Source organism: Enoplosus armatus, chromosome 2, assembly GCF_043641665.1.
Source record: "Enoplosus armatus isolate fEnoArm2 chromosome 2, fEnoArm2.hap1, whole genome shotgun sequence".
In the NCBI taxonomy this organism is placed as follows: Eukaryota; Metazoa; Chordata; class Actinopteri; order Centrarchiformes; family Enoplosidae; genus Enoplosus; species Enoplosus armatus.
The window spans coordinates 28,075,870-28,103,213 of NC_092181.1; the positions used below are offsets into that span (position 1 = coordinate 28,075,870).

Below are 27,344 nucleotides of genomic sequence, written 5' to 3' on the forward strand. Positions count from 1 at the left end.
GAAACAGTAAAAGGTTTTTTTCCAGGACCTGTGGGCCACGCTGACCCCCGACCTCACAGCTCACTATGGGCCCAGTATTCAGGCCGCTTCGGTCTCAGCAGTCCTGACCAGCAGCTGGTTTAACAGAGAGACACGCTGCAGCGTTGGAAGAACTACATGGGAACTGCAGTTTCTTTGTATGCTAACAAATTAAAGGTTGTCTGTAAAGGTCTGTAGATACTCATTCATCTCAAACACCACAGGAAGGAACATGTTTAACTGTCAGACAGCCTGTCGCTGGCCAAAGAAAAACATGCATCTCCAACTTTTCATGAGCAAAGAAAATCAGCCTGTTTTCAGCTTTGAGACGACGTATTTTTTCATAAAATATAAAACAAATCCTTCAGAAAAATTCACAATCACCTGATTTGGAGATAGGTGGTTTTCTCATTTGGGGTAAAGCTAAATCTTTAGTTTCTAATTCTTTCAATCTCTTACGGAGCCTTGAACAGACGCTTCAGGGTTAACATTAGCATTGTTTAGCCACCGTGGCTTCATGTCTCATTCACGGGGGCGGGCGGAGGGGGTTTCCACTTCCACTTGGGGGAATCCCATAGTAAGCCTATCTGTTGCCATGGTGACGGAGAAAGCCTCCAGCAGCTGATTTCACAGTGATTCATCACTGAAGAGAATCTCTGTGTGCTCTGCAGGGAGATGAGCGTCACTGTGATGGACGACACGTGACACAGTGAGTGGGGTCAAAGGTCACCCCCCCCCCACCCAATGGCTGCAAATCTGTCGTCTCATACTTCAGGATGTTAAATGTGACTTCTAGAAGACTAAAGAACGTCACTGTGCTCCTGATAGCACGTCCTGCAGTGTATTCTGGGAAAAATCAATAGTAAGCAGACAGCCGGAGCCACTGCAGCCGCTGAAGGTCCGACAGAAGAGAAGGGAAAGATCACAACTCTGACTGGGCAGAAGAACTTATTCAATGATACTGCGAATAATATCTTAAAATACCAAATCTTCTCTTGTTCCAGCTTCTAAACAGCTGTTTTTCTCAGTTTCCCACTGTCATCTGAATATCTTGTGTTTTGGTCGAACAAAAAGTTTGAGGGAATTGTGAATAATCGATTAATCAAGAAAATAGTGAGCAGATTAATCAACACAGAAAGTAATCTTTAGTTATCTCATCAATCAATATGGTGAAAAATCTGTCCACGGGTTCTAACCGTACAGTGATGACGACGTTCTCGAGGAACCCAGAGGAGCCTGAGAACAGCACACTGCTAGCATTCCTGCATTAGCATGACAATAAGGAGGCTGCGTTTACCCAGCATTCCTTCAAGGTCCAGCAGCCTCCCCAACATCCAAACATCCAAAGACCCTGTTCACATGAGGGTTTGAGAAGCACGAGAACGTCACAATATTCTGTTTGGCAGACGACATGAGAGAAAACACCAAAACACAGTCAGTCAAACAGACGCTGCGACTTTTAATGCGCCGTTTAATCCTCCGCTCCAAACATTAAAGGTGAAACATACTGGCAGCTGGAGTGGACTACAATCCAGCTGCTAGCTAGCTGCTACATGCCTCCACAGATACAACCTGAGGCTGCAGATCATAACAGAGTTATTAAGTCTGACTCTGGAGTGTATCTGCACCTCCAGCAGTCGTACGCACATCTTTAGTAATACCACAGAGTAGAAATACTCGGTTACAAGTTTTTACTTAAGTAAAAGTACAAAAGTATTAGCATCAAAATAATATATACTTGAAGTACAAAAAGTTAAAGTACTCATTATGCAGAATGGCTCATTCCAGAATAATGTTAGTTACTGATGCATTAATGTGTTCATCTCTTTAATGTTGTAGATTTAATGGCAGAGCTTATTTTTATTGTCACATATATATATATATATATATATATATATACATATATATATATACATACATACATACATACACACACACACACACATATGTATATTACTTTCTATACTTCTGGATTACTCAAGAATTCATTAACTTTATAGCAGTGGCTATTGTTAGCTGCATTAGGTTTATAGCTGTGGCTAATGCTAGCTACATTAGGTTTGTAGCTATGGCTAATGCTAGCTACATTAGGTTTATAGCTGTGGCTAATGCTAGCTACATTAGGTTTGTAGCTGTGGCTAATGTTAGCTACATTAGGTTTATAGCTGTGGCTAATGTTAGCTACATTAGGTTTGTGGCTGTGGCTAATGCTAGCGACATTAGGTTTATAGCTGTGGCTAATGTTAGCTACATTAGGTTTGTAGCTGTGGTTAATGCTAGCTACATTAGGTTTATAGCTGTGGCTAATGCTAGCTACATTAGGTTTGGTCAGAAACACAATCCTTGTTTACACTGTCAACCATTTTCACGGGGACTATTTCTTCTGTAGAAAGTAGTTCCAGTGAAATCTGTCCACAGTGGTTCGGTGAATTATCTACAGTAACAGCGACTCCTGGAAGAAATGTTTTTTAAATACTCAGAAATCTCAAAATCTGCACAAATAAAACCAAAACTATCTCCATGGATACAAAGCATTTCCACGAGGCCGATGACGTGTCCAATCTGTTGGAGTTAGCTGCTGCAGGCTACATGCTACATTAGCCGCTGCTAGCATAACACACCACAATCTCCAATAGAACTGTCTACGGTCGGTTTGCATTGTGGGTAATGTAGGCGGCAGGTTTTGAGATGGGAGAAGAACATGTGGAATAAAGATAGTTTTGAGGCTGGGGGCTCAGCGGGGGCCCACGGCTCCTTTTTGCTTGCGGCCCCTGGCAGGTTAATCTGACCCCTGCATGGACAGGTACCAGAGCTGTAAGTGAGCCTTTAACATCTTCCTCCAGTTACAGACAGAGACATGAAACTCTTCTCACTGCTTAAACTATCAAACTATCAACAACAAAGATTTACATACTTTAAATACATTAAACTCCATCAGCAATGAAAATAATTCAACTCAATAATTACCTCAAATAAAATGGAACTAAACGAGGACTAAATATAAATATATACAACTCCACTAATCATTTAATACAACAATTAAACTGCATCAATAAAAAAAACCCAACAAACAATAAACTTCATCAGTCGATCACTAATGAGTGACACTCCATCAATAATCAATAATCGAACCAGAGCAGGGACTGGATCGGACTTACCTGTTCGGACTCTCTCTCGCTCACCGGGGTCAGAGGCATCCTGCCGGACATCTTCCTGCTTTCCTCCGCTGCTTTCTGCTCTCTTCAGTCCGGAAGAAGCATCTCCTCCGCCGGCCGCTCTACAGCATCTCTCCCCGGGAACCAGGCCACCTCAGCGGGGCTCAGCTGGGAGGCTCCGCCGGCCGGAGGGAGAGGGAGGCCGGGGCGGCGGCTACAGGAAGGCCCGGTGTTCGCGTTGGTGCGGAAGAGAGACCCGCATGGAGACAAAGAGAGAGAGCGAGAGCGACAGCGAGAGAGAGAGGAAGAGGAAGAGGAAGAGAAAAAGTAGAGAAAGTGTGAAAGTAAAAATCCTTCGTGCGGCTTTCAGCGGTTTATCAGGTCACTCAGCAGCAGTGCGGGGCTAAAAAAAAACTAAAAGCTATGACGTCAGAGCTCCTCCTCCCCGTCATCCTCATCTTCAGCATCGTCATCCTAAAAATATCCCAGCATCCTCAGCTGCTTCCACTGAAATACTCGGGATTACATTCAGTTCACCCGGAAGTCTTTTATTTTGTAGCATTTGTGTAGTTTAATGGTGAGTCAGCTGCAACAAGAATGAGACAGGCAGACAGACAGGCAGAGAGGCAGGCAGACAGACAGACAGACAGAGAGGCAGACAGACAGACAGGCAGAGAGGCAGACAGACAGACAGACAGGCAGGCAGGCAGGCAGACAGACAGAGAGACAGACAGGCAGAGAGGCAGACAGACAGAGAGACAGGCAGGCAGACAGACAGACAGACAGACAGGCAGAGAGGCAGACAGACAGAGAGACAGACAGGCAGAGAGGCAGACAGAGAGACAGACAGACAGACAGGCAGAGAGGCAGACAGACAGAGAGACAGACAGAGAGACAGACAGACAGACAGGCAGAGAGGCAGGCAGACAGACAGACAGACAGGCAGAGAGGCAGACAGACAGAGAGACAGACAGGCAGAGAGGCAGACAGAGAGACAGACAGACAGACAGACAGGCAGAGAGGCAGACAGACAGAGAGACAGGCAGAGAGACAGACAGACAGACAGACAGGCAGAGAGACAGACAGGCAGAGAGACAGACAGGCAGACAGACAGGCAGTGTTAATGACTCTATCTCTGAGTTTGAGACTCAGCAGACGGTTTGCTTCACTTCCTGTCAGAGGACAGATGTGCAGTTGCCTGCAGTGTCTCCAGGAGACGCCACTTCAGTCATATATCATTTATTCTATTTCATCCCTGAAATATTAGAGTCTGTTGCTCTGCGACTTTATAACGACAGCATGTTGCGGCAGAATAATGTACATTTTGTGTCGGGGTTACAGACTGTTTATGCTTTCAGGTAATACTTACTTACTAGTCTCTCGTAGAATCACAGTATTCCTGTATTATTTCTATTATTATTATTATTATAAAGATGATTTAATAGTATATATATTATAATACTTTGTCTTCATCCAGGTCAGTAAAGAAGTTTGTGTTCTGCTGCCATCTTGTGGTTTCTTTGCTCTGTTCAGTCCTTCAGATTTAGACAATTTTAATGTGCACAATAACTTTAGATCTTGTAAATCTCTTAAAATATATGAAACATGTGAAATGTGCTTAAAGAGACACTTAAAAGTACAGACAGGGACGTGATTAAGGCATCTTTAATAATTTGTCCCAACACAAGAGTTAAAACTGTTATGATCAGCTGATCACTGAGGTGATTATTGTTATGCAAATCAATAGCGCTGGAGCCTACGCAGTGTCACGAAATCACTGTGTGACTGAAGCCAGCACACGACAGATAACATACAACTGAAATATGATCATAAATTACATGATTTAGACCATCACATCAAATATTTGATTCTACAAACTAAACGGCACCTTAAAATAACCCCAGAGTGAATACGGCCAATCTAAACGTACCACAACACTGTTTAAGTGAAGTCCACATGAGGTCCAGATGTAGGGAACACAAACAGCTGATGGACGAACCGGCAACATAATAACAGGTCAACAAAACAGGTTACTGTTTACCCTAACCCTAAAGACTCAAAAGCTCAAAGCCAACGTGATGAGAGTTTAACTCAAGGTCCACTTACTAGCTTTCCACAGAACTCTCAGCCTCATCTATGCTGTCATCATGAGGTCAACAGGAAAGACCATGAGATGTGGTTGAAAGCTCCAAGAAGAGGGCCAGTAAGTAGACAATGACTCAATAGTTTTTGGTTTGGTTTGGTCTTCTCTCTCTGTGAGCTCTGGTTCTGGTCTCCTCCACCTCCTGAGGGAAACATCTGGCTCTTCAGCTGCTAAATGCTGCACCATGTTCAGCAGCTGGTCTCTGAGTCTGTCTGCTGTGAACCAGGACAGACAGACCAGGAGCCGAGAGCGAACCAGAACAGACAGACCAGGAGCCGAGAGCGAACCAGGACAGATAGACCACGAGCCGAGAGAGAACCAGGACAGACAGACCACGAGCCGAGAGCGAACCAGGACAGATAGACCAGGAGCCGAGAGAGAACCAGAACAGACAGACCAGGAGCCGAGAGAGAACCAGGACAGATAGACCAGGAGCCGAGAGCGAACCAGAACAGATAGACCAGGAGCCGAGTGCTGAGTGCTTTTTTTCAGCGTGCTACACTTGCCTTTACACAAAAATTGCATCCCATGATAACGAATGTTAGCATATTAACCTTAGCTTGCTCACTAAACAGAATAACAGCATTCCTGTTACAAGCATGCTAAAGTTAGCATGATGTGCTAATGTAATATCATCCAACAAAGATGAACCCCCATCATTTCCAGAACAGCTGGGTCTCTATGGAAGCTCATTCACACCAAGAAAACAAAAATATCAGGAATGAAAAATACCAAGTATCATGCCGAGTCAAAGGAGGAGTTGTGATATTTATCGAAGATGCCTTCCCCTAATTTTGATTTACAGTATTTTCATCATTTGTTTATTCCTGCCTATAAACCCAGTGAACAGCGTCCAAAGCTCTTCCTCTAGACATAGTAAGAATATAAAATAAATAAAGAGAAGGACACCACTCTGTTGGAGGAGTTTGGTTTAATATTGTACTGAAAAATAAATTAACGAAAATAACTTTAAAATGCAACAGATGAACAACAAAAAAAATAAAATAATAAGAAGAAAAAGATCCAGATTAGAAACATTCTTCGCCAGCAGGGGGTGGAATTGCAGTGCTCATGTAAGATTAAATTTACAAATATATATATAAAAAAAGGAATTTATTAGACATATCCACAAATCACGAAAGCATTCCTTTACATCCAGTGAGCTGAACCTGGTCTACCACCCAAACCGTTGTTCTTCCAGCTACAAAAAGGTCTAGAAAATTTATATTTATATATGTATATATTTCATACACATGCCCTGTGTGTGGATGAGGCTGTAGAAAACTAAACTGTACAAAAACAAAAAGCACACAGTGGTGATGTTGTGGATGGAATGATGATTAAATAAAGAAAACATGATTCAGTAAAAACAACAAGGTGATGTTGGAATGAACCTCTCATTCGTCCGATTCACGGATTTTGGCTTTAAAACGGAAACAGTGACACCATCTTCACAACGTATTCATATCATGTGGGTGATGAGACAACTGCAATGATTTTAGTGTTTTACTAAACGGCTTCTGGTGCTTTAAAAACAGGAGGAAGTGGTTCAGTCCTTCAGATATCTCAAGAGGAAGAGGAAGAGGAGGAGGAGGAGGAGGAGGAATGACAGAGAGGGAATAACACTCAAGTTAAATAACAGAATTAAATATCATCTACAGGTCTCAGCTGAACTGGAGGAAAACATTTAAAAGCTTCATTCTCTGAACCACTGGCAGTCAGATCAAGAGGACTGAGGATCATCATCATCATCATCATCATCATCAACTACCAGGTTCAATAAGTTTAGAAGTCTGACATCCCAAAACAATCATCCCCAGATAATTAAAGACTTAAGGAATAGTTCAGCATTTGGTGTGTTGACTAGTCAGAGGTCAATATCAACGTCATGTTTGTGCGTGGACACACAGCTGGAGCCGTGTCTCCGACTCCACCTGGACACATGAGATCCACCTGGATCCACCTGGACACATGAGATCCACCTGGACACATGAGATCCACCTGGACACATGAGATCCACCTGGATCCACCTGGACACATGAGATCCACCTGGACACATGAGATCCACCTGGACACATGAGATCCACCTGGATCCACCTGGACACATGAGATCCACCTGGACACATGAGATCCACCTGGATCCACCTGGACACATGAGATCCACCTGGACATTTCCCAAAATCCTGAACTTTTAAAGTAAATGAGAAACACACAAAAAAGGTCAATACTGAAAGTCATGATCATGTCATTACTGATCATCTCCCAAGAATCAAGTGATGTGGAAACAATTGGTCTAAAGTGACAAACTGCAGACACTCTGAGCTTCTGCTGGTCAGCACCACGTCTGTCTGCAAGTCACTGACATGCAGATGGCTACTTCAAGGGTGAGCTGGTTTGGGGGAAATTCAGCTTCTTTTACTTACAGTTGTACTTTCCCAGAGTCAGACAAACTGGCAGAGGCCTCGTTGGGAACAGGAGCTGTTGTCTCTACGCACACAAAGTGTCAAACGTTTCAGTCCTGTGGATTCAAACGAAGCGTCGACATGCTGAGCTCCGTCTGCTGTGGTTTGTTTGCCAAATGAAAGATGGAGTCACGATTAGCTTCAACGGCGTCCGACACCATGCTAGTGTTTTTTCTAATGTTTGCAGAGTGAAAACATTGTCTGTATATTGTGTAGTTTTAAAATGTAAAAATATTTTAGAAAATTCAAAAGAGCTCGAAATGTCAGGTTTAACTACACGCTAATTTCTTTATTTATAAAAACACTAAATCAGATCATCAGAGTCACTTCCTCTTCCTGCTCCCACACAAAACACTGGTTCAAGACAGCTGGGTATGACTGATGACAAATGAGTAATGCTAAGCTAACACTTACTCTGATGTGGTCACAGACTTCCCTTCACAAACCTGAGGGGGGAATCCCAATGTTGTGTCTGGCTCGGTGTCAGCAGCATGCTGACCGACAGCGCTCCCACAGACTCACTATGGAGGATTTTTAAAATTGAAATCTTGGTTTCGCTGCGGGCAAACATTTGACGTCGGAGATCACAGAAGTACGTGTGCTGGGTAACTGGTAAGAAAATAAAGTTTGCAGAAAACGCTATCTGACTGAATCAGTAACGTCACAAATGTGGCTAAGCTAGCAAATACCGAGCTAAGAACTCCAACACTGATCCATCGTCCACGTTCCGAACCGTCTTTCCATTGAAAGGTACGTTTGTTTTAAAGGTTGGCAGAGGACTCCAGCGTCTGGAGGTGTGTTGGTCTACCTTTGTGTCAGCTCAACGAGGCCAAACTGTTCAACGTACTTTCAACCTGCACAGAAATGTAGAAACATCCCTGAGTTTGTGATTCTGGGTAAGAAAAACTGTAGAATTTCCCTGAAACCGAACTGTTCCTCAAGTCCTAAAGTGTTTCCTGCCCGTTTGTCAGTCCGCTCAGTCTGAGAGCTTCGATCAGTAAAGCTGTAAACTTTGGTCGTGACTCCTCCTCGTGACGCCGCCCAGCGACAGAAACAAACCTGACGGAGACGACAGGAGGGGGGAGAGGAGGGAAACCATGAGGAGGGTCTGTGGTCATGCTCTTCATTCACATAAATGGGAATCAATAATGTCGAGTCGTCGTCTCCCGACAGGCGAACGCGCACCTGGGACGACACTCTGTGAACGAAAAATGGCCCCTCCCACCAATAAATACCATAACCCCGCCCACTGACAACTAATTAAATACATCACACTGCTTCGTCCGGGTCTACAGCGAGTCCTTAAACCTACAGCCGGCACGGCCAGGACCACCATCTACAGGCAGAACAACAACTCATTTACAAACGTCTCAACCGTCCTGAAAACCGAGCAGGGGGGGGGGGTAAACGGGACGGGGGCCGAGAGGGCGTGCTGCTAGTTTTTCTTCTTGACGTTGTTGTTTGAGGCGAGCCGGGGCCGCGGCGACGGGATCAGGCTTCCCAACGGGACTCGACTCCGAGCCACCTCGAAGAGTTTGGAGAAAACCTGGAGGAAGAGGAAGAAGAGGAGGAGGAGGAGGTCAGGTTGAGTGAAAGAGCTGAGGAGGAGAGACCCGAACACCCAGATCACAACGGTTCTGGAAAATAAGGGACTCCTTTAAAACATTTATTTTCATACTAACATGTCACATATGAATCTAATATCGCTGCTCATGGCCTTCAGCTGCGACACAACACCTACTGACCAGCCGCCCGACTAAAATGCATTTTGAGATCTGATCACAACGCAGAGACATCGAGAACTGGAGGATCTCTAATCCACATTCTTCATGTTTGAAGCTGAGCAGCTGACGTCACAGTGTGCGCACCAAACACACAAACACATACAGGAAGTTCGATCTTGAATTGGCCCTCGGCACTCACCTTCCGCGGAGTCCTCTGGAAGCATTAGGAGAGAAAATACAGAGGAAGGGTTAGAGGAAGAGGAGGACGAAAAGAAGAAGGTGACGAGAGCAGAGTTTCATCAGCGCTCGCCTCTTAAAAACTAACACTCAGAGTACTGAGGTTTGACCAGCGGCAGCGTGAGTCCAGAAGACTAGTCTTTAATAAGGACTCGATGAATCATTGAAGTGGATGTGCTGCAGATCCTCCACGTCACAGGAAGCAGACTGCTGTCAGGGGGCTTCACCAATTCAATTCAATTATTTAAAGCACACTTTTTAAAAGACGTCTCTCTCTCATTCTGCCGTAATAAACTTCTAGATGATTCAGAGTCCTGATTGGACAGCTGACCAACTGCTGATGAGGATGACATCATCTCAGTGTTGTGATCTCACTCATCATCCATTTCCTTCCATAAAATCCTGAAAATGAAACGTGACCTGCTGCTTGTTTGATGTGTGAATGTGAGTTCACTGGTTGATGGAGATAACCAGCTGGGGGAGCTGATTACCAGCTGATGGAGCTGATAACCAGCTGGGGGAGCCGATAACCAGCTGGGGGAGCTGATAACCAGCTGATGGAGCTGATAACCAGCTGGGGGAGACGATAACCAGCTGATGGAGACGATAACCAGCTGATGGAGCTGATAACCAGCTGGGGGAGACGATAACCAGCTGATGGAGACGATAACCAGCTGATGGAGCTGATAACCAGCTGGGGGAGCTGATTACCAGCTGATGGAGCTGATAACCAGCTGATGGAGCTGATAACCAGCTGGGGGAGCTGATAACCAGCTGATGGAGCTGATAACCAGCTGATGGAGCTGATAACCAGCTGGGGAGACAGACCGGTAAAAACATACGAGCCGTCCTCTCACCTGTTCCCAGAGCGTTTCAGCCACCTGGTCGATGACTCCTCCCACCTCGCGGAACTCTCCAGAGTATTTGACGTAGGCCCAGATGCAGAGCGCCGTCAGAGCCACGCCCATCACCAGGTTACACAGCGTGGCCACGGAGTTGATGCCCACGAAGCCCGTGACCAGCGACACCACGTACATGACGAACATGACGGCGAACAGCGTGGCGGGCGTCCGCGCGGCGTAGAAGATGTTCTTGCCGTCGTTGTGCTTGCCGAAGTTGGCGTAGGCCTCGTCCAGCTCCGCCTCCAGCTGCTCCTGGTAGCGCCGGCAGAAATCCTCGCCGCCCATCTTCTTAACGGAGCGGAAGTGTCGCAGCGACGCCTGCCGCAGCTCTGCGTGACGGCGCTCCAGCTCCGTCGGGGAAATGTAGGGTTTGTCTCCGCCGCAGACCTGCGAACAGGACACACCACAAGTCAACGACAAAATCTTACTAACAACCAAAACCTGGATTAACAGGAAGTGATGCGTTACCTGCTCCATGCTTTTGATGTATAAGTCTTTGGCTCCTGCTACAGCTGCAAGGTTATTAGCTTCAGCTGTTGCCTAGATAACGGATGACAAAACATACAGAGTCCTTTTATTTGAACGGAGATCTGGTCCAGTCTCACCTGATGTGTATTCACTGTATTACTCTGTAATAAGACAAGCATTCAAAATGTGTCATCAACTCGTTCATGAACGTATCTGAACTGCTGAGTGAGAAAAACATGGACAGCAAGAAAACAACAGTTTTAAGATCTGAAACAAGATGGATTCTTCTACTCGTTCTACATTACATATCACGAGTGTCCAGCAGGTGGGAATGTTTAACAGCGACATTAGTACACTGTGTGTGAGCTGGGCAGACCTGCAGCATTGACTTGGGGTGAGGAAGCTCCTCTCCCTGGTAGATCTTCATGTAAGCCTGAAAACACAACAGAGGAAGAGTCCAACACATAAAAACATTTACAAAAAGATGACATCCAAAACAAAACACTTCAAGACATTTTGATCCTACCTGAGATGTGAACTTACGACCATGAACGGCTGAAAACGGCCTCTTTCTGACTGACAGTTCAGAAAAGCTGCTAAACTATTTAAGCACTTACGAGCTTTTTCCAGGACTTTCAACCAGGATTTTATTTATGAAGAATAGTTGAACGTATTCATACTTGACAGAAAATAGTACTTAACTGCAAAACATAACTATTATTCTCTCTAACAAACTGCAACCTCCGTCTCTAGAGATTTCAGTCTCACTTTGAAGTAGTGCAGCAGGTCTCTGCAGGTGATCTTCACTCCTCCGATCTCTTTTTCCACCAGGTTTTCTGGAGAGAGCAGTGTCGGGACCAGGTTCACCAGCTCCTTCTTGAAGTCCTCATCGATATCTAAGACACAGACACCACCCACGCGTCATCGGACCAGTCGCTGTGTCTGTGGACCGGTCGCTGTGTCTGAGGACTGGTCGCTGTGTCTGTGTTGGTGTCACTGTGTCTGTGGACCGGTCGCTGTATCTGAGGACTGGTTGCTGTGTCTGTGTCTGTGTCTGTGGACCGGTGGCTGTCTCTGTGTTGGTGTGTCTGTGTCTGCGGACCGGTGGCTGTCTCTGTGTTGGTGTCGCTGTGTCTGTGGACCGGTTGCTGTGTCTGTGTTGGTGTGTCTGTGTCTGTGGACCGGTGGCTGTCTCTGTGTTGGTGTCGCTGTGTCTGTGGACCGGTTGCTGTGTCTGTGTTGGTGTGTCTGTGTTGGTGTGTCTGTGTCTGCGGACCGGTCGCTGTGTCTGTGTTGGTGTCGCTGTGTCTGTGGACCGGTGGCTGTGTCTGTGTTGGTGTGTCTGTGTCTGTGTCTGCGGACCGGTCGCTGTCGCTGTGTCTGTGGACCGGTTGCTGTCTCTGTGTTGGTGTCGCTGTGTCTGTGGACCGGTTGCTGTGTCTGTGTTGGTGTCGCTGTGTCTGTGTTGGTGTCACTGTGTCTGTGTCTGTGGACCGGTCGCTGTGTCTGTGTTGGTGTCGCTGTGTCTTGGGACCGGTTGCTGTGTCTGTGTTGGTGTGTCTGTGTCTGTGGACCGGTGGCTGTCTCTGTGTTGGTGTCGCTGTGTCTGTGGACCGGTTGCTGTGTCTGTGTTGGTGTGTCTGTGTCTGCGGACCGGTCGCTGTGTCTGTGTTGGTGTCGCTGTGTCTGTGGACCGGTTGCTGTGTCTGTGTTGGTGTGTCTGTGTTGGTGTGTCTGTGTCTGCGGACCGGTCGCTGTGTCTGTGTTGGTGTCGCTGTGTCTGTGGACCGGTGGCTGTGTCTGTGTTGGTGTGTCTGTGTCTGTGTCTGCGGACCGGTCGCTGTCGCTGTGTCTGTGGACCGGTTGCTGTCTCTGTGTTGGTGTCGCTGTGTCTGTGTTGGTGTGTCTGTGTCTGTGTCTGTGGACCGGTCGCTGTGTCTGTGTTGGTGTCGCTGTGTCTTGGGACCGGTTGCTGTGTCTGTGTTGGTGTGTCTGTGTCTGTGGACCGGTGGCTGTCTCTGTGTTGGTGTCGCTGTGTCTGTGGACCGGTTGCTGTGTCTGTGTTGGTGTGTCTGTGTCTGCGGACCGGTCGCTGTGTCTGTGTTGGTGTCGCTGTGTCTGTGGACCGGTTGCTGTCTCTGTGTTGGTGTCGCTGTGTCTGTGGACGGGTTGCTGTGTCTGTGTTGGTGTCGCTGTGTCTGTGGACCGGTTGCTGTGTCTGTGTTGGTGTGTCTGTGTCTGTGTTTGTGGACCGGTCGCTGTGTCTGTGTTGGTGTGTCTGTGTCTGTGGACCGGTTGCTGTCTCTGTGTTGGTGTCGCTGTGTCTGTGGACTGGTCGCTGTGTCTGTGTTGGTGTGTCTGTGGACCGGTGGCTGTGTCTGTGTTGGTGTGTCTGTGTCTGTGTCTGCGGACCGGTCGCTGTCGCTGTGTCTGTGGACCGGTTGCTGTCTCTGTGTTGGTGTCGCTGTGTCTGTGGACTGGTCGCTGTGTCTGTGGACCGGTTGCTGTGTCTGTGTTGGTGTGTCTTTGGACCAGTCGCTGTGTCTGTGTTGGTGTGTCTGTGTCTGTGTCTGTGGACCGGTCGCTGTGTCTGTGTTGGTGTGTCTGTGTCTGTGTCTGTGGACCGGTCACTGTGTCTGTGTTGGTGTGTCTGTGGACCGGTGGCTGTCTCTGTGTTGGTGTCGCTGTGTCTGTGGACCGGTTGCTGTGTCTGTGTTGGTGTGTCTGTGTCTGTGTCTGCGGACCGGTCGCTGTGTCTGTGGACCGGTTGCTGTCTCTGTGTTGGTGTGTCTGTGTTGGTGTCTGTGGACCGGTGGCTGTCTCTGTGTTGGTGTCGCTGTGTCTGTGGACCGGTCGCTGTGTCTGTGTTGGTGTGTCTGTGTTGGTGTCTGTGGACCGGTCACTGTGTCTGTGTTGGTGTGTCTGTGTCGGTGTGTCTGTGTCGGTGGACCGGTTGCTGTATCTGTGTTGGTGTGTCTGTGTCTGTGTCTGCGGACCGGTCGCTGTCGCTGTGTCTGTGGACCGGTTGCTGTGTCTGTGTTGGTGTGTCTGTGTCTGTGGACCGGTTGCTGTGTCTGTGTTGGTGTGTCTGTGTTGGTGTGTCTGTGTTGGTGTGTCTGTGGACCGGTGGCTGTGTTACCTTGGAGCCGTCCGTCAAAGTGAGGGTTGGTGGCCACCTTGAGGCCAGGGTGAGGCAGCAGGAAGCAGCCGATGTTGGAGAAGCAGGAGTGGATGTGTTTCCTGACGTTCTGCAGCTCCTCGTGTTGGTTCTGCTTCACCTGAACACGCAGACGGCGACACATCAACACCTTCACAGTCTGAAGACGTTCAACTCAGACTGGTGAAACTCACCTGCAGTCGTTTCTCCAGGAAGCTCTGTCCTCCCTCCAGACCGTACGGATGTTCGTAGGGGTAACTCCAGTCTCTGATCAGGAACATCAGAGTCTGACCAGAGGGACACATCCAGGATCGATTATTGATCACAGGTCATTAAGGGACAAGAAGATAAACAAAACATTGCATTCCAACATATTCCAGCTTTAGATTTGCTTGTAGTCTTTCTAACAGCTCACTCTAAAAAGAGGGACATGACAAAGCTTCTGCTGATTGTTCAGTTTCTTACAACAGACAAGAATCCAGTCTTTAAGAAGGTCTCTAAAAGTGAACTTCATGAGGACAGTGAACATTGTCAGCAGATCTACCTGAAAGGGTTTCTCATAGACTTCCTCCATGGCCAGTCGTCCATACTCCGTGAAGAGCTGAGGAGAGGAAACAACCAGCAGCTTCAAGTCACAGCACAGCTCAATTAGTCTACAGGAACTAATGTGTGCATATCTGATTACTACAACAGCGATCCAGCTTCATCCGGTCCGTCTAAGCAGGAGACCACATGTGTTTAGGGTTGGAATAAAAAGAAGAAAACTGGGTTGATTTTGGCCTGGCTGATGTTTGTTGCCTCATTGCAGCTTTTAAATGAGGAATCTCCAAACAATCCAACATGTGCCCTCACAGTTTGATTGACACGTGATCTCTGAAGTGACAAGCAGTTGGGACCAAAGATGGAAGAGAACTTTCCACTGCGAGACACTTCAGTCCGAGCCGCTTCCTGCCTCATATGGCTGCCTGCTGGGTTTAGTCCAGCAGTTAATCCTGACCTGAACACATCGTTAAAAACACCTGATATGGAGCTCCTCACGTCCTCTAGAGAAGAAGAGCTTTAACAGAAATGCTGCTGTAAATCTGCTGGATTAGAAATCACCACCTCTGCCAGTGAAAGCAGGCAGCGACTTGTTGTCAGGAGTGGAAAGTAAAAAGACAGAAGGTGCTGCTGATCGAACAAAGTCTTTAAGGCAAAATATCTGGACCGACAGGATTGTTTAACACAGTCAATAACACATGGCTCCAACATTAGCCACACCTAACCTTTAACTAACCACAAACATCTCTGACCTCTAAGCTAAACAGTTCACACCTACATTTAACCATCTCCAGACTCCTAAACAGAAATCTGACAGTGTGGTGAGCCAATCACAGCAGTTTAGTGCCCAAAACCTCTCGTTTGTGAAAGCGTCTGCAGGCTGAAACTGACCTGCAGGTGCTGGAGGTCGTCTTCCTGGACATTCTGGGACAGGTTGTACACCTGAAACACACACACACACACACACACACACACACCAATCTGTTAGTCACCTGGTACCATCACACCAGGATCACACATCCTGATCATGTCTGTCACATGGTCTCTATTCTACAAGTCTGAATTAATGAGCTCCCATCGTGCGCTAATTAACCAAATCCAGTGATGCTTTGTGAACTGAGCTCACACTACAAACAGACAGCTGACCTGGACAGAGCTGGTCATGGTGCTCAGGGCGAACAGCGTGGCGCAGTCTTTGATGGTAGACTGGCTGTCAAACGCCCCCTGTGTGTCGATTAGTAGAACTGCAACCTGCAAGAACGGCAACACACAGTCACTTCAGTCCAGCAGCTCTCACTGCAGCCACATCATCTTGTGTAAAAACGACGCTGCCTTGGAAGAAGACTTCAGAAGATGCCGGCTGTGAACGCAGCCTCAGAGTCGGCCTGTGAACTGACCTTGCAGCCGTCTGGTTTCTCCACCACGAACACCTCGCTCCAGGCCAGGATGCCCGTGGTCTCCCTCTCACAGCCGCCTCGCCAGGTGAAGCCGGTCAGAGGCTCCTCCTCGCCGCCGACCCACGAGCCAGACGACTGGAGACAAGAGGAGGGTGGAGAGGTTATCGCTCTGTTCCTGCTGATCAGCATTCTAACCTCAAGCCAGAATTAATCGACATGTGGAACATGTGATCATGTGACAATATTAAGTGTAGGAACACGAGGTTGTGGTGGGACAAACGGGGAGAACCCATTGACCCATCAACAACTTTAAAACAACAGGATATCAGTCTGCGTGGTTTTAACAGCCTGTTTTTATGGACTAAATTCTGCCTTTTCACAAACAGCAAGAGGACAGAACATTACTGAAGTCAAAACTATGACATGAGGACTCATAACAGGTTATCTCAGGGCACTTTTCATATACAGCAGGTCTAGGCCAGACTCTTTATAATATTTACAGAGACCCAACAGTCCCACCATGAGTGAAAACCTCCCTCCACTACTTATATAAAAATCCAATGTTGCCATAAATTAGTCTGACTCACTAACATCACTAACAAACAGATTGATTCCATCTGCTGCTAAACAGAATAGAAGAATATGACCCTTATGATTATTCATGTTACTTACACACAGAATATGTAGTTAATCAGCTAAAACATGACAAAGCTTCTGTATGGTCCTTCCCCCAGTCCACAGACCTGTGCAGCAACCCTGACCTGCCCTGTGTGGGCGGGGCTTATTCTATGCATAAAGATGGCCTTTATGTGTGAAATAAGCAGCAGTGAGCTCTGCTGAGGCCCAGCCACAGAGCCGCCATTGTGCCGGCCTAAAATCCTCTTTACAGGGAGATGAAACCCTCCAGAATGTTCCTCAGTGCTTACCGTAGATTAACACGGCCAAAGGTCGAGATTCCTCCACACCGTTTCAAACAAACACTTAACAGGAAGTCAACAGGAGAAATATTCGTTTTCCAATCAAAGGATGAATACTGTCATCCAGTGATGACGATTTTATCACTCCTTATGGAGTATATTATTATATATATTAGTTACTTATAAGTAACTGTAAATGAACCACACACACACACACACACACACACACACACACACACACACACACACACACACACACACACACACACACACACACACACACAGTTAGGAAGGGATCACTTCAGTCAGTATGGACGGGAGGAAGGATCACATGTGGCATGTGAGAAAAGAAAGAAAAACTTCAGCCAACTCCATCTGTGCTCCTGTCTGAGTTTAAAGCTCCAGAAAAAAAACTAGTAAGAGGACCTTGATGGGATTTTGTCAAACTACTATTTACAAGGTCAAGAACGACATGTATGACTGAAATCATCATAACTCACAGGTCATTTTGCACAATTTCAAATAATTCCTTTGATCTAGAAATTCTTCAAAGTGGAAGCAGATGCACATTAAAAACCTGAAACATTCTTTCATCTGACGGGCTGAACATGACTTCAGTTGACAGGGTACCTGTTTGTACATGAAGCGCAGCATGAAGTCCAGCAGGAAGGACTTGCCCTTCCGGAAAGCTCCGGCCACGGAGACGACGACCACGTGGAGGTCCTGCACCTCCTCCTGCAGCAGCAGGCGCTCCAGCGCCTCCTCCTGAAGCGAGAACGAGTGCTCCTCCTCATCCGCCACCACGATCTGCACCGGCCTGGCCACGCCCACCTCTTCCTCCTCCTCGCGCCTCATCGGGGATGTGTCCGATTTAAACCTGTGGCCGTCTGAGGGAAAGACGTGGTTATAGTTTGACTAAAGGTTGACCACATGGCCCACAGCGAATTACTTCCTAAAGGGGATGTTGAAGCTCAACGTCCTACAGCGGATTGGATGAACACACCACTCGCTGGGCCATTACTGAATGTTGCTTCTGGAAACGGTGTCAAATTTCTCCTAAACTCAACAGAATCTGAGGCCATGTAGCTGCAGAGCACTGCTCTATTTCAGATCTCATCAGCTACTTTAAACAGCCAATTAAAAAAGGTCCTGTTGTCATGACAACGGACGCACAAAGATATGTCAGTGACACCTGGATTGTGTGATCAGCTCTACTGAAACTTAACGTTGCATTTGATCCCGTCAGTGAAAACATTTTAAGAAAGAAATGCATTTTGATAAAGTGGTCTGCATCAGTGTGGACGGGGTCTTCTGCCTCATCTGCAGTCTGACTGCGGTCATGATGGCCGGGTTTCCCCACAGGGATCAGTAAACGTTCAGAAGTGACAGCGGCGGCTGGACGGAAAAAGTTTCCTGACCTCCTCCAGTTAGTGAAGCTTCACAGGAGCTCAGCCAAGAGGAAGGCTGCAGGGAATCACTGCAATTATGGGATGGCGGGGCTGGCTGGAGGTTTACAGTAAATAGACAGAGCCATCGGTCAGTGTTGTTCTACAGACTCAGTTTTAAGCGGTGGGCTAGTAAAGCTTACAGCTCTCCTTGTATGGCAGCATTTCCACTTCATTGGTTACGTGGCATCAGGATATTTCACAAAGACATCTTTGACTCTTTTTGGGTGCCTTCATCTGATAGGTCAGAGTAAGACTCACTGCTCTGAAATCAGTTGAAACCGAGATTGAAACCGTGACCTAGTGGTTACGTGACGGCGCTCACTCAGACGCCATCATGTGACTCCACAGCTAACCGAGCAGGCCGGAGCAGCCCCCGGCCTCATGGGAAGAAGCGTCTTCATTCAGATCAGTGTTGAGCTTGTCGGGCCGTGCGAGAGCTCTGCAGGCGGCAACACAACAACCACATCCAGCAAACAGCTCGCAGGTTAAAATATACAGTCACGTCATCCTGAGGAAGACCTGAATAATGTACAGGTCCACATACAAACTGGCCTGGGATGCCTTTTGGACGATGATGTGTGCTTTAACGGAGGCTTTTAAGAAGACCAGTGATCCGGTTAATTCAGTGTCCCAGTGTTCTCTCTGTACAGCACATGAGCTGCTGGAGGAGAAATACCTCCAGAGCAACGCAGAAAAGAAGCTGAAACAATTCAATCAACGGAAAACGGTCAATTTTATTTAAAATTTAAAATATTAAAAAGAAAAATTGAGGACGTCACGTCACCAACACTGAGAACTCTTTACAGGCATTTTGCGATTACAATCAACAATCAATTGATTACTTGTATTTACATGAATGCTTTTGCAGAGCGGAACAAAGTTGCATCATGTGATTCATTGTTCAGTGTTTGTTAGGTTGAATAAATAAGTGTGACTTATTGCAGCCTCTAATAATAATAATAATAATAATAATAATTTTTACAGAAGGTTTGAGGCAGTATCGTCATGACAAAATTTACCACAGCAAGTCACTGGAATCATCACTTGACCACAGCTGGGGAACAGGTTAACCTCCAGCTTGTGTGTAACGTTTATAACAGTAACTGATCACACATCAGAGTGGATTATGCTGTTTACACAATAGCCTTTTTACAAACACTTTAAAGAGTTACATATAATTATTGGATATTTCAATTTTGGGGCAATATATCCTTAAACCTTGCACTCTATTCAAGCTTCTCTTCTCAACAACAACAACAACAACAACATGTAGGAGGAACTGTTGCCTAGCAATACACCAAAACTTTGCTTGAGCATTTTAATTTCGACTACATCACTAAAGTGGCTAAATTAACCAAAAATACGTTGTCTGCTTTGCAGGAGTGGACAGAACAGAGTAACCAGACCGCCTGTCCCACTGCTCATCACCTGTTGGCTGTGATGAACAGTTTTGTCGTTTGACCATCAAAAGAGGGGGAAGAAAGACTTTGTAGTTCTCCTGCTCAGGAGTTTGGACAGACATCGACTTCTCTGCTCCCTGTTGAGCAGCAGCCGTTAATAAACTGGATATCAGATCATCAGATCATGTTCGTCTTGTGACGCCTCTGTGAGTTTTTCATATTATATGTTCACTATTACAACACACTACAGCAGTGGATAAGCATACTTCACTGATTATCAAACTGGTCAAGTTGGCCAGTGGATTCCTTTATGGTCATTTCACACCGTAAACGTCCTCATAGCAGGGCTCTCCCCTCTGGTCAAATCCCCCCCTTCCATTAGTCACTGTATCATTACACCCGTCAGCAGAGCAGAGGAATCTGGGCTGAGTTCTGCTCACATGTCCGTATGTGCTGCTGACAATCCTTTAATAACAGTCTGATCTGGCTGCATTCACAACAGCCAGGCATACTCTCAGCCCAGCACTGCTGACCTGCTGGCCTGGGGACATGTTCGTTAGACCACAGGAGACACTCACAAGAAGGGTGTGGACTATACATGACTGAACTCAGCGAGTTGGAGGCGAGGCTCCGCACCATGGAGACGGCTGTAGTCAGCCAGCCCCCAGCAGCCGGTGCGGACCGACTCAGTGTAACTCCTGCTAGCCGTCCCCCGGCAGCTCCCGAGCAGCCGGGAAGCCAGGGAGGCTGGGTGACTGTCCGAAGGAAGCATAGCCCTCAGCTGAAGCCCACGGTTCACCACCAACCACTTCATGTTTCTAACAGGTTCTCCCCACTCAGCGACACCCCCGCTGAGAAGCAGATTCTGGTAATTGGCAGCTCCATAGTCAGAAACGTGAGGTTAGCGACACCAGCGACCATAGTGAAATGTGTTCCTGGGGCCAGAGCGGGCGACATTGAATCAAATTTAAAACTGCTGGCTAAGGATAAGCGTAAATACAGTAAGATTGTTATTCACGTCGGCGGTAATGACTCCCGGTTACGCCAATCGGAGGTCACTAAAATTAACGTGGAGTCGGTGTGTACGTTTGCAAAAACTATGTCGGACTCCGTAGTTTTCTCTGGGCCCCAATTTGACCAGTGATGACATGTTTAGCCGCATGACATCATTCAACCGCTGGCTGTCGAGGTGGTGTCCAGCAAACCATGTGGGCTTCGTAGATAACTGGCGGACTTTCTGGAGGAAACCTGGTCTGATGAGGAGAGACAGCATTCATCCCACTTTGGATGGAGCGGCTCTCATATCTAGAAATCTGACCGACTTTATTAGTGAACCAAAACCGTGACAACCCAGAGTCCAGACCAGGAGGCAGAGTCGCAGTCCTACACGCTTCTCTGCGCTTCCATTAGAGCAGTTACCCCCAAAACCCCATAATGACTGTGTCTGCCCCCCGACCACTTAAATTAATTCAACCAAAGTTAAACAGGAGAGGAGTCGTTAATAAAAACTTAATAAAAATTAAGACCACTACTGCTATAGGCCAAAACAATAGGAAAATTAAGTGTGGACTGTTAAACATCAGATCTCTGTCATCTAAAGATGTATTAGTAAACGAGCTAATATCAGAGAATCACATTGATCTACTGTCTGACAGAAACCTGGCTGTGTCATGAAGAGTATGTCAGCCTGAATGAATCCACTCCGCCCAGTCATACTAATACTCACATCCCTGGAGGCACCGGCCGAGGAGGTGGAGCTGCAGCCATCTTTGACTCAAGCCTGTTGATGAACTCTAGACCTAAACTGGATTATAACTCATTTGAAAGCCTCGTTCTGAGTCTCTCACTCCCAACCTGGAAAACACTAAAGCCAGTCTTATTCGTTATAGTCTATCGCGCTCCAGGTCCATACTCTGAATTCTCAGAGTTTTTATCAGGTTTAGTCCTTAAAACAGACAAAGTCATTATCGTAGGTGATTTTAATATTCATGTGGACGTTGATAAGGATAGCCTTGGTACTGCATTTATCTCTTTGTTGGATTCGATCGGCTTCTGTCAGAGGGTGCAGAAACCCACTCACTGTTTTAATCACACCCTCGACCTGGTTCTGACATATGGACTTGAAATTGAACATCTAACTGTCTTTCCACAGAATCCTTTGTTATCGGACCATTATTTAATAACTTTTGAATTCCTATTACTGGACTACACGCCATTAGGCAAAAAAGTCTACACCAGATATCTATCTGATAGTGCTGTAGCTAAATTTAAGGAAGTGATTCCATCGAAAATAAATTCAATGCCATGCCACAATACAACTGAGGACTCCTATGCTAACCTTCGTCCCTCCCAAATGGACAATCTTGTTGACAGTGCTGCAGGCTCAATGCAACTGACACTTGACTCTATTGCCCCTCTTAAAAAGAAGATAATAAAACAAAGAAAGTCGGCTCCAGTGCAGAAACTTGAAAGGAAATGGCGCTCCACCAAACTGGAGGAATCACGTTTAATTTGGCAAGATAGTCTTAGAACTTATAGGAAGGCCCTCTGTAAAGCCAGAGCAGCCTATTACTCATCATTAATAGAAGAGAACAAGAACAACCCCAGGTTTCTCTTCAGCACTGTAGCCAGGCTGACAGAGAGTCACAGCTCTATGGAGCCATGTATTCCTATAAGCCTCAGCAGTAACGACTTCATGAGCTTCTTTAATGATAAAAGTCTAACTAATAGAGACAGAATTGATCACCTCCTGTCTTCAGGTGGTATCTTACCTTCAAACACAGGAATCTCAGAAACAGCTGTAAAACCTGATATATATTTAGATTGCTTTTCTCCCATTGACCTTCACCAAATTACTAAAACCATCTCTTCATCTAAGCCATCAACTTGTCTCTTAGACCCCATCCCAACCTGGCTGCTCAAAGAGGTTTTACCTTTAGTCAGCACTTCTTTATTAGACATGATCAATCTGTCTTTATTAACAGGCTACGTACCACAGTCCTTTAAAGTAGCTGTAATTAAACCTCTTCTTAAAAAGCCCACTCTTGATCCAGAGGTTTTAGCCAACTATAGACCTATATCTAACCTTCCCTTTCTCTCCAAGATTCTTGAGAAAGCAGTCGCCAACCAGCTGTGTGACTTTCTACATGACAATAGGTTGCTTGAGGACTTTCAGTCAGGTTTCAGAGCTCATCATAGCACAGAGACAGCACTGGTGAAAGTTACAAATGGCCTTCTAACTGCATCAGACAAAGGACTTGTCTCTATACTTGTTTTGTTAGATCTTAGTGCTGCATTCGACACCATTGACCATCATATCCTATTACAGAGACTGGAACATTTAATTGGCATCAAAGGAACCACACTAAGCTGGTTTAAGTCGTATTTATCAGATCGATCTCAGTTTGTACATGTTAACGATGAATCCTCCATGTACGCCAAAGTCAGCCATGGAGTTCCACAAGTTTCTGTGCTTGGACTAATACTATTCACCTTATATATGCTTCCTTTAGGGGATATTATTAGAAAACACTCCATACATTTTCATTGCTATGCGGATGATACCCAGCTATATTTATCGATCAAGCCAGAAGAACCTCATCAGTTAGCCAAGCTTCAAGCATGCCTTAAGGACATAAAGACCTGGATGACCTGTAATCATCTGATGTTGAACTCAGACAAGACAGAAGTTATTGTTCTCGGCCCTGAACACCTCAGAAACACAGTATCTAAGGATATTGTTACCCTAGATGGCATTGCCCTGGCCTCCAGCGCCACCGTGAGGAATCTCAGAGTTGTCTTTGATCAGGACATGTCCTTTAACTCCCACGTAAAACAAACTTCAAGGACTGCCTTCTTTCACCTCCGTAACATTGAAACATCAGGAAGATCCTGTCTCAAACAGATGCAGAAAAATGAGTCCATGCATTTGTCACATCTAAGCTGGATTATTGCAATTCCTTATTATCAGGCTGTCCCAATAAGTCCCTGAGGACTCTCCAGCTGATCCAGAATGCTGCAGCACGTGTACTGACAGGAACCAGGAAAAGAGATCATATTTCTCCTGTATTAGCTTCGCTGCACTGGCTCCCTGTAAAATCTAGAATAGAGTTTAAAATTCTTCTCCTGACCTACAAAGCTCTTACTGGTCAGACACCATCATATCTTAAAGAGCTCATAGTACCCTATTACCCCACTAGAGCACTGCGCTCCCAGAATGCAGGGTTGCTTGTGGTTCCTAGAGTCTACAAAAGCAGAACAGGAGCCAGAGCCTTCAGCTATCAAGCTCCTCTCCTGTGGAATCTGCTCCCAGTTTGGGTCCAGGAGGCAGACACACTCTCTACTTTTAAGAGTAGGCTTAAAACTTTGCTTTTTGATAACGCTTATAGTTAGGGCTGGCTCAGGCCTGCCTGGACCAGCCCCCTAGTTATGCTGCTATAGGCCTACACTGCTGGGGAGACTTCCCATGATGCACTGAGCTTTCCTCCTCTCCCTCTTCATCTTTGCACATTCATCACAGTCCAATGCATGTTACTAACTTTATTTCTTCCCCGGAGTTTCTTTGTGCTTTGTCGTCTCGCAGGTTGCTGTGGATCGTGGTCCTGGTACGCCTGGGTGCTGCCGCCATGGGCCTGCCTGACTCTCATCACTACAGTTATTATGTTTAGTCGTAGTTCTGTTACTATTAAAGCTGCTATTATTAATCTCAGCTAGTATTACAGCTGTAACTACTATTATCAGTCATATTTCCAGTATTATTATAACTATAGCTGCTATTTCTACTGCTAGTGCTGCCATACATCTCTGCCTGTCTGTCTGTCTGTCTGTCTGTCTGTCTATCTGTGTCTCTACGTCTATCTCTCTCTCTCTCTGTCTCTTTCTGTCTGTCTGTCTGTCTCCTATGGTGGCATCTTGAAAATACATTATACACCAAACTCCATTCAAAAATCTGTTAGATTAATGTTGATGCACTTCTATGGAAAAGCCCTTGCATTACTATAGAAAAAATTCTCAAGCCTCAAGAATTCCCGTTTTGATCTGGCATACAACAGATCCATTAACAGTGTATAGTGGCAATTCTTCATTCAGTGCAGTTTGGAGAGCCGAGAGCTCAAAATGTGAATATACACTGTTTATGGATCTGTTGTATGCCAAATCAAAACAGGAATTCTTGAGGCTTGAGATTTTTTTTCTATATAAATTCAAGTGCTTTTCCATAGAAGCACATCAACATTAAACTAGCAGCTTTTTGAATGGTGTATAATGTATTTTTTTATGGAGTAAGAGGATCACTACACACCAGTACAATTGTGTGTACATCACATGACACATAGCTCCGTTTTTGCCCCACTTTGGTCTTAGCACAGAGTGTGCAGTTTTCCACACATCAAGTCAATGGAACTCCTGCAGCTGCAACAACACAAGCAGCACATACTCACATTTACTATTCACCCAGGGAAACTTCATTAGCCTGTGTTAGGCAGCTTTAATGGATCACCAGTACTAGCTGAGACCCAGTCAAACATATTCCAACACTGACTGCAATTCAGTTCAAACTGACAGCTGATAACATTTATAGCAGTTGTCACGCTTACAAAGCACCGATAAGAAAGACAGCAAGCTCGAGGTTTCATCATCAGTCAGCTTATAAACTAACTTCCCAGCAGGTATCTAGCTGGCAGGTAGCGGAGAGAAACTAAACTAACCCACTGTGAGTGACCTGGCAGTATCAGATCACCAGTTACTGTATACTGATGATTAGCTAGTGTCATATAGTCACTGAGCAGTTAGCTGCAGGTAGTGTAGTAGAAGGGCCACAGTAACAGAATAAATGATACTGAGGGAGAGTCTACCTGTGACAAGCACTGTACCTGCCAGCCAGTCACAGGGCGTAGTATCCTCCCGTAAGGACAGATATTACACGCCAAAGCCCATTCAAAGATTGCATTATTTTAATGTTGTCACGCTACTTCGAAAAAACTATTCTTGTAAAACACTGTCATATACAGTATCGTTAGCTAGTAAGAATCAGAACGGACTCACCCATTGTTCCCTCTGTCCCGTTACCACCGTGTTTGATAAACGGTGCGCGACCACAGCGAGCAAAACCGAATAGAAAAGTTGTGACCAATAATTCAGAAATAGGATCGATTTAAGGGGTGAGGTTAGCGTTATGCATCCTTGACAAAACGACAGGAAAGTGAGCTTAACTGTCCGACTTTAGCTTAACTGGTGTTGCGTTCATTGTATGAGTCTACTGTCTAATCTTTAATCTAACATTTGCAGCTCATATCTAATTTTGTAACGTTAAAAGACGCTTTTGTTAACCCCCGTTATCCACTGCAAGGTGTACTAGCCTAGCTGAAACTAAACAGCAGGTGAAGTTAGCTTGCTTGCTCACATTGTTAACTACGATAGGTTACAGAAGGCTAACGTTATCTGCGTTGGCTACAAACTGCCTGCTGTTGACAGAACCGTTAACAGCGTTTGGAAACAACCGAACAATGAAGAATTGGCTCGAAGAGGCTAGCAGCTATGTTAGCTGCTCCGCTAACAACAAACACACATTCAGCTGAAGGTGAGGACAGCTGGGCGGCTTAACAAAACGCTTAACACTGGCTGCTTCATGACAATACACCGTGCACAGCGGGAGTAAGTCGATGTCGGTCCAAACACGACCCATGGTCACTGTCGCTAGTAATAGAGTGCCATGTTTTCAGTGATATTTCACCGCTTGGACACAGCGGGACGCGCTGATTCGCAGCAGGACGCGAAACGACAGGAGATGCGATTATTCGACGAAGCGGAGCGCTCTCTGCAGTGTCATTTCTTTACGTTTATCGTCTACAAAACACACACAAACACACGGCGGCGGACACCACATGTTTAGAAAAGCCATCTGTCATCTGTCGGGTCGGTAAAATCACTTAACTCTCGGCATATGATTAATCACCTTCTTTGAAGATGCTGTTTGTGTGATTCCGCTGCTTCAACCTGCTCTCCTCCGCCGCCATCTTTCTTGACCTGCTGATAGCGGCAGACTGCCCTGACGTCACAGAAGCCGCGGCGGTTTCCGCGGGGTCCTAAAATACAGAGGCGAAGCCCCGCCCCCTGCTGAAGCTCCCCCCGTCCTGCCAGCCTCCCCAGGAGCGTCTTTCTTCTGTATATATGAAAAATTAAACATAACACTGGGCTTTGCTGGCCATACTCTAAGATAAATGGACATTTACTGACACGAAAACATGAAATATCTTGTAATTTTAATCAATATAAAACAATGGTTCTGTGAGTATTCGACAACAAAGACTCATGGGAGCTGTAGTCGTCCCAGTATCAACTTTTAGTTTTTCAGAATGAATGATGAAGCCCAAAATGAC

The 27,344-nt window shown here is 46.1% G+C and overlaps 2 protein-coding genes across 3 annotated transcripts in view; both read right to left on the reverse strand.

Moving 5' to 3' along the window:
* mark1 (MAP/microtubule affinity-regulating kinase 1) overlaps window positions 1–3,545 on the reverse strand; it is a 16,987-nt gene extending 13,442 nt beyond the window's left edge. The window contains exons 1-2 of the mRNA XM_070922457.1: window positions 3,327–3,545; window positions 3,177–3,278 (exon numbers count right to left, since the gene is read on the reverse strand). Of these exons, the coding sequence (XP_070778558.1) occupies window positions 3,177–3,227 (51 nt within the window). The 5' untranslated portion in view covers window positions 3,228–3,278; window positions 3,327–3,545. The remainder of the gene's footprint in view (window positions 1–3,176; window positions 3,279–3,326) is intronic.
* A 5,668-nt stretch (window positions 3,546–9,213) lies between these two features.
* On the reverse strand, window positions 9,214–26,981 carry LOC139299731 (atlastin-2). Of its 2 annotated transcripts, XM_070922611.1 has the most exons (14): window positions 26,921–26,981; window positions 17,751–18,007; window positions 16,204–16,338; window positions 15,953–16,057; window positions 15,698–15,748; window positions 14,811–14,867; window positions 14,461–14,553; window positions 14,249–14,387; window positions 11,878–12,005; window positions 11,486–11,542; window positions 11,110–11,181; window positions 10,597–11,028; window positions 9,702–9,716; window positions 9,214–9,324 (listed from the first exon to the last, which is right to left on the reverse strand). In XM_070922611.1, exons 1-14 carry the CDS (start codon window positions 26,979–26,981, stop codon window positions 9,214–9,216), a joined length of 1,713 nt encoding a protein of 570 aa, XP_070778712.1. The 2 variants fall into 2 exon arrangements, with proteins under 2 accessions (XP_070778712.1, XP_070778702.1); XM_070922601.1 differs by lacking the exon at window positions 9,702–9,716.
* Between the last annotated feature and the right edge of the window lie 363 nt (window positions 26,982–27,344).